Source organism: Daucus carota, chromosome 3, assembly GCF_001625215.2.
Source record: "Daucus carota subsp. sativus chromosome 3, DH1 v3.0, whole genome shotgun sequence".
Taxonomy (NCBI): Eukaryota; Viridiplantae; Streptophyta; class Magnoliopsida; order Apiales; family Apiaceae; genus Daucus; species Daucus carota.
In genome coordinates, this window is record NC_030383.2 from 46,491,987 (window position 1) to 46,505,317 (window position 13,331).

The 13,331-nt window shown below is 39.6% G+C and overlaps 1 protein-coding gene across 1 annotated transcript; it reads left to right on the forward strand.

Annotated features, from left to right (window-relative positions):
- The first annotated feature begins 717 nt into the window (after window positions 1–717).
- Window positions 718–10,088, forward strand: LOC108211903 (uncharacterized). Its single transcript, XM_064090083.1, has 4 exons — window positions 718–735; window positions 785–1,434; window positions 2,510–2,531; window positions 7,638–10,088. The coding sequence occupies exons 1-4, from the start codon at window positions 718–720 to the stop codon at window positions 9,684–9,686; spliced, it is 2,739 nt and encodes a 912-aa protein (XP_063946153.1). The 3' UTR covers window positions 9,687–10,088.
- Window positions 10,089–13,331: the final 3,243 nt, after the last annotated feature.

A 13,331-nucleotide genomic window follows, 5' to 3' on the forward strand; every position in this document is an offset into this window, starting at 1 on the left:
AAAAAACCCGACGGATTGGATTTGGATTTACATTTTTAATATCCAAACTCGAACCCAATCCGATCCGAAATATAATGGATTGGATATGGATTTCATGAAACCCGACCCGATCTGCCCCGATTGTCATCCTAGTGTTACACGGATTATCCGATTTCATCGGAAAATTATCCTAAATTTCGTATCTTATATATGTACTCATCAATATTGTATATTTCTTTATTAAAATAAATGCAAGGAGTTGGACAAATAAGAATTAGCATAATTAAGCGTTAAATGCATCACCAGTGTTGACGGCTAGTGAGAAGTTGGTTTAGAGTATCTACAGCAGCTTCCTTGTATGGTGTCCTAAGCTATTAATATAAGGAACATGACATAAAACACAACTCCAGAGTCCTAGGCATCCCTTAAAAAGTTAGGATGCCCACTTTATTTCTCATTTTTAAGGATTGTGGAACCAATCCTCATACTATTTTAAACAATAAAATATTCATTTCTTTCCTTTCCCCTTCTTTCCCTCTTTTCTCTATTCTACTTACAAGTTGAATATAATATTATAATAATAATAGGGAATAGAAATAGAGAATATTGTTGGAGTTCCATTCAATAAAATGTAGTAATCCCTTAAAAAATGAATATTTTATTATATATTTGGAGAACACCTAAGGACTCTGCTTTGCGAGCATTTCAGAAAGACAACAAGTTGTTTCCAGAGCAGTGATGACAAGTTGGGAGGGAGTGAAGACTTGACCCAAAGTCATTAATTATAATTGGAAAATTAGGATAGAAGACCTTGACCAAAACTCCAGTTGATATCCAAAGACGTGATCACTCTGAATATACATCTCCGATTCCACAGCTTCCAAAAGCAGTTGGAAGTTTTGGCCAGATCAAGATGCTTGCAACTTATGTAATTGTTGTGATCACAGTCCTTAATATCATTATGTATAAGCTTAAACAATATCGTGAAGCACACTACTGCGAGGGTGATATACACTTACCGTCATCCTCTGAAAAGCAGTGGCGTCTGTTTTCTATTCAAGAGATTCGATTGGCTACTCGCAACTTTGATGATGATTTATTCCTAGGAAGAGGTGGATTCGGCAGGGTGTACAAAGGCTTACTCGACGATGTGGCCATGAGCACAGTCGCAGTGAAGCGCTTGAATTCTAAGTCCAGACAAGGGGCCAAGGAGTTCTGGACGGAGATTGAGATGCTTTCTAATTTTCGACATTGCCATCTCGTGTCCCTGATTGGTTATTGTAGTGAGGAGCAGGAGATGATACTTGTTTATGAGTACATGCCTCATGGTACACTCTCTGAACACTTGTATAAAAATAGCAGAAATGGCCATGTTGTCTCTCAGCCCCTGTCCTGGGAACGACGCTTGAAGATATGCATTGGTGCAGCACGTGGATTGGATTACCTTCACACCGGGTGATGGTACCATGCATAATTATCATTTAATAATATCTATAGTATTATATACAAAGCTAGGGAGCAATAAATGCAAAGACTAACACCACACGGCACACCCATGTGATACACCCATGCCACAAGGACAACAAAACTTTAACTATTGTACTTTTAATTGACTCAACTGTAGCTTGACAGGAAGCATGGATGTGCACTGCAGGTAAGGCCATGACTTTAACTATAGTAATTGTACTCCTTGCTCAATAGTGCTCATATGGATGTACTATAAATACATGCATTCTCACAGGTAAAAAGGGGGGCCTCACTAGTATCAAGCATGCTCACAACACACAAAATATTCATCTCTAAATATTCTCTCTCTGGGCTATCACAAATATTCACTCTTCAAAGCATACAAAATCACATATCTCTCTCATTCTCTACTTATGCTCTTATGTTCCGATCACTGATTATCACGCCGGAGGCGCTTCACGGGACACACCCCCGTGCGGCGTTGTTTTGCAGGTCCCGGGTCTATCTCAAACCACCCAAAGCAATGACAACGGACACATCGACGATAAATGGACTTATCATTTGGCGCGCCAGGAAGGGGCCTTTTTTCATTACGAAAAGCCTTCAGCACCTGCGCCATTATTTATGCAAAGGAAGCTAACACATAAATCAGTGAAAGAGGGTCATCAAAAAACAAAATAAAATATTACAATCTACTCCGAGAGGAAGCGGAGCATCAAGCTATTTTATTTTCACTAGTTGGGCCCTATGCTATTTTTTCGGGGGAGCACCATGTCATTTTTTCAAACAAAACATCACACCACTTTTATACGTGGAGCAACATGCAACTCCCCAAGGGGATCACCAAACCAAACCAAGCAAATAAACAATATGCTAATATCTCTCAAAGCGGACAAAAAAGCAACATATACATGTCTCCGAAGTCAAGCAACATGGCCACATACAACTAGGTCCCGCAACCAAGCAACATGGCCACACACAACTAGGTCCCGCGACCAAGCAACAAAGCAACACACAACTATGTCCCACGACCAAGCAACAAAGCAACATCATCTCACAAAAGCAAGCACAAAAGCATCATGCACATATCACAAAAGCAAGCACAAAAGCCTCATGCACATATCACAAAAGCAAGCACAAAAGCATCATGCACATATCACAAAAGCAAGCACAAAAGCATCATGCATCTATCTCACAAAAGCAAGCAACAAAGCATCGTGCACATAGCACAAAACAAGCAAAAAACATCATACATCTATCTCACAAAAGCAAGCAACAAAGCATCATGCACATGTCACAAAAGCAAGCAACAAAGCAACATACATCTATCATTACAAATTTTGGTCCACCTTTACTGCAGGTCCGGACCTTCTGCACCCAATACTAGCAAGTTACACTTAAAATACCAATATACAGAAAATCCGGCAATGGGAGGCGGCCTTGTCCAATACGGCCACAAATATCAACCTTATGGATCATCTCAACAAATTAATTTTATTAAATAAAAAGCATGATGCCTGGACATGCTTATCTCGCTCAAAGGATGCAACGACGACTACAGGTTCTTTTTTCATGTGTACTGCCACTATTTATATTCACAATTGTCCGGATATGTTTGCATATTTTATTTCATCATAATTACCTCTATCTTTGATGTTTCAAATATCAGAGCATGGTGCATATATTCATTTATGTAACTCACATATATGATCGCTTCACACTTTGCTACTGTTGCTATTAACTTTGCCGGCAGCTAGTATCACTCAACTACATGGTATTGTTGTCCGCAACTCCACTTTAAGGAGTCCGCTACCTTACTGGTTTCTCCCCAGTTTCCCCAGATCTACCCAATATTGAACACCACCTGACCACACACTATTGTCAACCTGCAGCCCATGCATTTATATCTATTTTCCACTTAGCAATATTTTGACGCGGGCAACAAAATATATATATTCTTAATATGTTTCTTACTTTTGACACATGCAAATAATCTCTATATTTTGATTTTTATAATCAGATATTTTCGAGATACAAGCTTTCAATTTTATTTATTCAGTTCTTTTTCATCAATCACTTGATCTCTCTTATATTAGTTAGTGCAACACATATTACAAAAATATCTTATCACTTGATTTATTTGTCAAAAGAAAGAAAAGCTGCAACTTAGAAATCCTACACAGTACCACATAACATGCATTAGAAATTTATTCCTGCTTACACTCTTGTGAAAAGCTTGCTAAAGCAAAATACAAATTTCTGCCCGCTGTCATAACTCATAACGGTGCTTGTTGGCCAAGAGTTCACCTTTAAATATATTTCATGCTACAAACACTTGCACATTGCAATTTACGCATTTAGTTTAAAAAAAATCTGTCCTGGGGCATGAAGCAAAATTTCAAATGCACATTTTCTTAAAATTTGCACATCATTATTTTTTAATTTTTCTAGCTATGCTACGTGTTTCATTAATATTATTGTTAACCAGAATAGAAATTACACTCTTACAGACAATATTAGTACACCCAAAATTCATCCATCACAGCATCCAGAGGATACAAGATTTATACATATTTTTTCTTTTATATATCGCAAAGCTTGATCCGGGTGAGCAACATGAATAATTATTTTTCAGGCTTTACACATCTTCTTTCCTTTTTCTTTAAACCCATTAACACTCCAAGGCGGGGTGCGGGCGTTGATCTTGTAACTTAATCTCTGGCTACATGCATGTTATGTCTCTTGTACCGCCACCAAGCTCATCACGGCATCACGGATTGCCGCTTGCAAATCTATCCCGCTACGCTCACGTCCTCAAACTTAAGCCCGTCACATCAGTCCTATTAGGCCCGCCACGTACCTTTATTTATGAACATTATATATAAGGGACCGCTGGCTCACTTCAACAGTATCATCTAGCATCTTTGAAAGACTTTACACGGAGTAGCAGTTTACACATATACATATGGGTATATCAATACATATGCAAACTCAACATTCACGTGCATAATTGGATTTAAATCCGTCACCTTCATTGGCACCGCCATCAACGCCTCCCGCTATCTCGTGTAATTGTTGCATCGGTTAAAATATATGTTATTATTCTCCATCTCACCATTTTTCTTCATCACGGCACAAATCAAATGCACCACCCATAACATACAAAAGATGAGTCAATAGCTTGTAATAAGATTTGAATCCTATCACACCTGTCCCCGTCCGCCAGCCTTTGGTGTCGCACACTAAGCTATATATTACATACATATATACACAATCTGCTACTGCTACCACACACCAGCATGCCACACTGTATCATCATGTGTCCGCTAGTAAGCAAGACAATGGTGTAGATATCTATATTTGTTGTTCAACTCATCTTGGACAAAGTAGGGACAAACCCAGCACCTCGGTTGTCGCGTCTTGTCGTCTTTACTCATGCCCTGTAATATTATTTTCACATATCTAAAAACAACATGCCACCTCATTCTAACAGTCCGCGACCTCCGCAACCTACCACACAAGCACAAAATGGTCACCAACTTCCTACTCTCAGCATAATTCTATAACACTGGATATTTCTCTTTTTCCCGCAACCTTTTTGCTATATCTCTTACAAACAGGTAGCCTAAATATTCAAACAATCTGGCAGGCTAAAATGATCATATGATTTATATATGTTACCTTCAAACTCTCACTGATATATTTGACTAAGTTACTACACTTATACTTTGATTCTGCGACATTTTGGAAGCTTTTCTCTTATTTCCATCAACCACTAGTGTCTTGGGCTAAATGGCCCGTCCGCCGTGACCTTTTTTACTATCCCGCATAGATAACCATAATACAGCCCGCTAACTCACAACCGGTATTAGTATATATTATATGCTTTTATTGTATATTATATGCGTTCAACAGAATAAATATGTGTCCGCTACCCATGTTCTACCTCTGTACCGCCATCAATGCGTGCCACCACCTCGTATCAGTTGTTGCGTCCATCTCTTTTTGCGTACAAAATTATGGGTAGCAGATCGTCAAAAAGAAGCTTATACATTTTTTTTTTTTTTTTGTTACAATAACACCAACTTCATCCCGGCCATTCAGAATAGCAAGATAGTTGGCCGCCACTCAATGCATACCTATATGTGTGTTTAGGCAACATATTTTTAATCACTACGGGGCGTGTCACTTTTATTAACTTTTAACCTTTATTAATTAGCTTTGAGGCCCATCACCTTTATGTGTATTGCATATGTTCTTATACAATCCGCTACCTCACTCACAAAAACCGTACCCGCGATCTCGTTCTTGCGACCCACCAAGTCTAAGACACCATTATCAAACCACCGCATGCATTGATTATGTAGCAAACAAGCTTATCTCTCTAGCTTAGGCCAACACATATTAATTGTCTATGCATTCTTGTTTGTGCTGAAATATTTGTCATCCTTTCACTTAAGTTCATTTTTGGCTCCATGCGTCACTTTCTCCTATATCATATTTTTTAGTCTTGTACATCCGAGAACTAATCTTTCACATATTTACACAAAATTCATATAACACTGGGGGGCAACCAAGCACCAATTTTTTCACAAAATTTTTCTCTTTCCCGAGTGTTGTCCGCAACCAACACTGGGGGGCAACCAAGAACCAATTTTTTCACAAAATTTTTCTCTTTCCCGAGTGTTGTCCGCAACCAACACTTGGGGGCAACCAAGAACCAATTTTTTCACAAAATTTTTCTCTTTCCCGAGTGTTGTCCACAACCAACACTGGGGGGCAACCAAGAACCAATTTTTTCACAAAAATTTTTCTCTTTCCCGAGTGTTGTCCGCAACCAACACTGGGGGGCAACCAAGAACCAATTTTTTCACAAAATTTTTCTCTTTCCCGAGTGTTGTCCGCAACCAACACTGGGGGGCAACCAAGAACCAATTTTTTCACAAAATTTTTTCTCTTTCCCGAGTGTTGTCCGCAACCAACACTGGGGGGCAACCAAGAACCAATTTTTTCACAAAATTTTTCTCTTTCCCGAGTGTTGTCCGCAACCAACACTGGGGGGCAACCAAGAACCAATTTTTTCACAAAATTTTTTCTCTTTCCCGAGTGTTGTCCGCAACCAACACTGGGGGGCAACCAAGAACCAATTTTTTCACAAAATTTTTCTCTTTCCCGAGTGTTGTCCGCAACCAACACTGGGGGGCAACCAAGAACCAATTTTTTCACAAAACTTTCTTTTTCCGTGTTGCTCGCACCCAACACATGAAAAGCACCCAAACAACTTATTTTTCTTCAAACTTGTCCCAGCTCGATTTTCTTTTTTACTTACTCCTCCCATCCGCTAAAGCAAATGGAAGGAGTAGGGGGGCAATGATGGTACCATGCATAATTATCATTTAATAATATCTATAGTATTATATACAAAGCTAGGGAGCAATAAATGCAAAGACTAACACCACACGGCACACCCATGTGATACACCCATGCCACAAGGACAACAAAACTTTAACTATTGTACTTTTAATTGACTCAACTGTAGCTTGACAGGAAGCATGGATGTGCACTGCAGGTAAGGCCATGACTTTAACTATAGTAATTGTACTCCTTGCTCAATAGTGCTCATATGGATGTACTATAAATACATGCATTCTCACAGGTAAAAAGGGGGGCCTCACTAGTATCAAGCATGCTCACAACACACAAAATATTCATCTCTAAATATTCTCTCTCTGGGCTATCACAAATATTCACTCTTCAAAGCATACAAAATCACATATCTCTCTCATTCTCTACTTATGCTCTTATGTTCCGATCACTGATTATCACGCCGGAGGCGCTTCACGGGACACACCCCCGTGCGGCGTTGTTTTGCAGGTCCCGGGTCTATCTCAAACCACCCAAAGCAATGACAACGGACACATCGACGATAAATGGACTTATCACCGGGACAGGTCTGCAGCAAAGAGTGATGCACCGCGATCAGTGGCGGAGGCAGAACACAATGCTCAAGGGGGCACTTTTTAATTTTTAACATTCTAAGGGCAATTTTTAACATTCCAGGGGGCACAAGGAGTAATATTTTGTAGATTAATATTGTCAAATATGTGGATCTCATATAAAAACATACACACTTTTCTGAAACCTATGGGGGCATGGGCACCCAGAGGCCCCCATGTCCCTCCGTCTCTGACCGCGATGTGAAGAGCTCAAACATCCTTTTGGATGAGTATTGGGAGGCAAAAGTTTCTGACTTTGGTTTGTCCAAAGTTGGCCCTGCGAATCAATCATCTTCTCACGTGAGCACACACGTCAAAGGCACGCCAGGATATATGGATCCAGAGTATTTCTTGACGCATAGACTGACGAGGAAATCTGATGTATATTCATTTGGAGTTGTTTTATTTGAAGTGTTGTGTGGAAGGTGTGCTTTGGATATGAAAATTGACGAGGACCAGCAATCTCTAGCACGATATGCTCATCGATGCATTCAGGAAGGAACCACATATCAGATGATTGATTCGACTATTAGAGGACAAATCTCAAAAGACTGTCTAAAGGTGTTTTTAGATATTGGCGATCAGTGCTTGAATTATCAGCAACGTAAGCGGCCTACAATGGCTGATGTCGTCGCAAAGCTTGAGCTTGCTATGGAGTTACAAAAGAGAACAGTCTCTTCTGTGGACTACATATTTCTTGCAGCTACCAGAAGGGTTGGTGACAATCAAGACAATAACAATATTGTTGGGGTTCTTGACAATCTTGAGGATGATACAGGTCTAGTTCTTTCCAACCAAGAGGATGATACTGGTGGGATTGTCGAGAATCATAGAAATCTGCCCCTTTTAAAGAAGAAAGACAAAGGTATGTTAAAACTTGTTGCTCGAAATATGTTTAAGGCTATATTTGTAGTGGGAAGAGGTAAGAAAAATTTAGCAAGACAGAATACAGATCATGGCAGTCGTTTAAGGCCACCCAACCTGGAGCCAATTATAAATGGGAGCACAATATCTGTTGATTCTTCTTCATCCTTAACCCGCTCTTTGTCAGCCGAAACCCAAATCCCCCAGTTTTCATTTCTAAAGATTCAAGCTGCCACGAACTCTTTCCATGCAGGCCTGGTTCTAACTCACGGCCGTCAAGGTATGGTCTTTAAAGGTCATCTTGACAGTGGAGAGGTCGTCATAAAACAGTTGATACTAACCAGACAAAGAAGAGGGTATCTATCTTTCCACAATGAGATTTTACGCTCTAAGATCAATTATCTTCATGTGCTACCATTGATCGGATTTTGTTGCGATTGTGATGATGTATATAGGCTCTATCTGGTATCCAAGTACATGGCCAATAACTCATTAGATTATCATCTTCACAACAACAACAATAGTACTCCTCTGACATGGAACTTGAGGCTCCAGATATGTATTGGGGTTGCCAAGGGTTTGAACTACCTCCACAAGGGCATAGCTAATCACATAATAATTCACGGCACACTGAAGCCAAACAAGATCCTCTTAGATGAGAACTGGATACCTAATATATGTGGATATGGTTTGTGGCGACTTGGATCATCGGTTATTAATACTGATAATTACTTGCGCTCTCAGGAATTGATCCCACCTTTCGATTTCTGGGAAACATGGGCGTACTTGTCTCCAGAGCAAAAGGCGGAGGAACGATTGACTCCAAAATCAGATGTTTACTCACTGGGTATTGTTCTCTTGAATATACTGTTTGATTGGAGAGAAATTATAATGAATTTAGCTCGTCTTAATAATGCTGAGGTGAGTTTGTCTGCTTGGATAAAAAACAACATCAGAAAAAAAACTCTGATATTTTTCATGTACCCATATCTTGCGGGGAAAGTAGCATCAGAATGTTTCGTTGAAATATTAGATATTGCTTTGCATTGTTTGATGCAAAATAAAGATGATCGTCCATCAATGGAGGATGTGATGAAGAGGCTAGAGTCTGCACTTGAGTTTCAGATGAATCACACTTGGAATTTTTTTGATGATGAGGTCAACCAGCTTGAGTGTACACTTCAGATTCAATTGCAAACGAATTACAGTTGGAGGTTGGATGTGGACGGCAATGATCATATTGAGACGAGCACGGGGAGCCTGAATGATGACGAGAATGAGGACGATGATGATAGGATGAACAGTTGGAGCTCAAATCATGATAATACGCAGATGAGCATTCCAAATTTCGATTTTGACAGTATGGAATTTGCTAGATAAGCATATTGGATAATTAACCATGTCTCAGGGCTTGACTGAGAATTTGTTCACACAAACTGAACAAATTCGGAGAAGAATTTTGTTGAAGCTCCTGATAGAGCAGTCAAGGACACCGAGAGTATGAGTATTGGTCAGTTAAAGAGTTTGAACAACAAGAGTAAACTGGTATGTAATTATAGACTTATAGTATCCTGGAACAGACGATGCGCTTACATGAAAGATCATTAGCCTTTCAGATTTAGATACTATTGAATGTAGTTGTGTAGTTACAATTAGTATATGCTTGTCACAATGAACTGAAAGTATTGTTTCAATCAGTGTATTTGAACAAGTAAATTCAGCAAATTTAGTTTTGAATCAGGCTATTATTATTGGTTGTAGATATGTATTCAATTCGCGCTTCAACTACATGGATACTGTTGAACTTGCGCATTCTATATTCTAAACCCAACAGAATTATTATGGATACGCTTTAAGTATATTATTACCATGCATCATCAGTAATGAGAGCTACTTTGAAATTGGTTTACAAGACTAGCGAGCATTCCATAAGGACAAGAAGTTGTTTCCAGACCAGTGATGACAAGTTGGGAGGGAGTAATCAGTCATGTGAACACTGGAACATACGGATCCAGAGTATTTCTTCACGCATAGACGGACTACAAAATCTGATGTATATTTGGAGTCGTCGTAATATCCGAAGTGCTGTCTGGAAGGCGTGGTATGGATATGAAAATTCATGACGACCAACAAGGCAACAACCTCTAGCTAGATATGCTCATCGAGGCATTTTACAAGGAACGATAGATCAGATCATTAAATCTACTCCTAGAGGACAAATCTCGAAAGACTGTCTAAAGGTGTTTGTAGATATTGAAGATCAGTGCTTGCATTATCAGCAAAGTAAGCGCCCTACAATGGCCGGTGTGGTTGCAAAACTTGAATTGCTTTTTACTTACAAAACAGAACAGAGTATTCTGTGGACTTTCCTTTAGATACAAGAAGGGTTCTTGCCTTCTTGACATTCTAGAAAATAATAATAGCTCCTCAAAGAAGAAAGCAAAGGTATGTTGAAACTTGTAGGTAGAAAGATGTCCGCGAGCTATTTTAGTAGCAAGAAAAGGTAAGAAAAATGTTGGGAGTCACAGTGAAAATCACAGCAACAATGTATAGAGCAGTTATATTATATAAACAAGAGTAGGCCAACGAAACCACAACAATATAGCATGCACGAAGATCGTATACACAATAATCAGTGACTGAGAAATTACGAGAAAAGAAGAGAAAGGCGCACCTTACACCGTCGCTAGAATTTAGTATACAGAACAGCTGAGTCGCCTAGCCCTTCGATGAAGACTAGACTGTTCTTGAAGTGATTATTGCCCCACTACGCTGTGATGGGTAGTCGCAATATCGCTCCCAGGATAAAACAGCACAGATCGAACCGCTCACAGACACGAGTACGATCAACAGCGATCAACACCTCAGTTCGCCCGAGAACAGTATGTATATGTGTATATATCGGAGCAGAGGGTGAGAGTGTAATAGAGAAGAATGAGAATGGTGTTTGTGTTTTTCCCGTGTTTCAACTCAAATGTCGAGGCTCACTATTTATAGTGAGGCCAAGCCACCAACACACTGTCCAGATTCATCTGTCCAGGTTCAATGAATCTGTATCTATCAGATATACTGACCAGATTCATTTGTCCAAATTAAATGAATCACATTCTCATTTCAAGCTCTTTCAAGCCACTGTATTCAACTCTATTTCTCAATGGATTTCACTAAGAAAATGTCCCGGAAATTACATCAAGAACATATTAAAATATGTTTTAAACTTTCCATTTTCTAACAATCCCCCACAAATCCATATAGATATGCATATTAGTCCTCATCATGACTTGTTTTTCAGAGTAGGTACCCTTCCGGGTTTGAACCCTCCTAAGTCCCCTACTTCGATGGCTACCGGATATAGATGGATTGTTTCACCTTGAATCTCTATCCGTTGGGTGTAACCACACTCCATAGACGACGACAAGTCAAAGGCTATGGTGCCGATCTACGGCTTTGAGACATTAATGGTCGTGTCTCGATCCTGTTCGTCGAATGTTTCAAGGAATAACCCTTTCCTCTAATTGCGACCTCACAATTACATTCGCTTAGCTGGGCATCTCCAGAGATGTACTGCAACCATCTCGTCAAATGACTTGACCCCATTCAGAGTTCTAAAACTCTTGCTATACTTGCAGTGTCAGTACCTTTTAGGTTTGCAGGGGATAGACTCAGATGCATGAGTATCTACATTGTAGTTAAAGGTACTACCGATCCACCCTTACAGCTTGTTTACCACATTGAATACACTTTGAGGGATCTCCTCTCAGATGTATTGGGTTCCCGCTGTAGATGAATCATGATGGGTTATCAGTCCCATCCCCAACCTTGACTTAAGGACAACAGCATGCTCAAGCCCTTTAGTCAGTGGATCAGCTATGTTATCTTGAGTTCCAATGAACTCAATAGCAATAGTCCGATCAGACACCAAACCCCTTATAGACTTAAGTCTAACTTGGATGTGTCTCTTTGTTTTAGCATTATACTTGACACTTCTGATCTTGTCGATAGTTGTACGGCTATCACAATGAACAGAAATTGCCGGTAGCGGACGATTTACTACAGGTAACACAGACATGAGTCCATGTAACCATTCAGCCTCCGTACCCGTGGCATCCAATGCACACAACTCGGCCTCAAACGTAGACCGAGTTACTATAGTCTGTCTAGTCGACTTCCAGGATACTGCTCCACCCGCAAGGGTAAACAGATATCCAGTCACTCCATTGGAACCAGACTTCTTAGCTATCCAACTTGCATCACTATATCCTTCAAGCACACTTGGATATCTCCTGTAGTGCAACCCAAGATATATGGTGCCTTTCAGATATCTAAGTACTCTATCTAGAGCATCCCAATGAGTTCTGTTTGGACAGCTTGTATATCTTGCTAACTTAGACACAGAATATGATATATCTGGTCTTGTACCATTAGCAAGATATTGCAAACTACCAATAATCTGAGAATATCTTAACTGAGACACGGGTACACCTGAAGCATTCTTGATAAGAGCAACTTTAGGATCATATGGTGTACTAGCAATTCTACAATTTAAATAACCATACTTCTCAAGTATAGATTTCTCTATATAATGAGATTGTGACAAGGTTATTCCCTCAGTTGACTGAGTCAACTTGAGTCCAAGAATCACATTCGCCTCACCCATGTCCTTCATTTCAAAATGTTTTTTTCAAGAAATTCTTTGTCTCGTTAATAATCTCAATATTGGTTCCAAACAGTAGTATATCATCCACATACAAGCACAACACAATATGTTCATTTCCTTTAACCTTATAGTAGACACACTTGTCATTATCATTAACTATAAAATCAAAAGTCAAAACAGTGTCATCAACTTCTTGTGCCAGTCTCTAGGTGCTTGTTTCAAGCCGTAGATGGATTTGACTAACTTACATACTTTGCTCTCATTGCCAGATGCAACAAATCCCTCAGGCTGATCCATATAAATCTCTTCTTCAAGATCACCATGAAGAAAAGCTGTCTTTACATCCATTTGATGGATGATAAGACCAT

What these genes read in the sequence shown, in the direction of transcription:
- LOC108211903 (XM_064090083.1), top strand. An exon ending in TTGGATTACCTTCACACCGG is followed by an intron (nt 1,435 to 2,509) that starts GTGATGGTACCA and finishes ATCTCACAAAAG; the next exon opens with CAAGCACAAAAGCATCATGC. An exon ending in AGCACAAAAGCATCATGCAC is followed by an intron (nt 2,532 to 7,637) that starts ATATCACAAAAG and finishes TCCGTCTCTGAC; the next exon opens with CGCGATGTGAAGAGCTCAAA.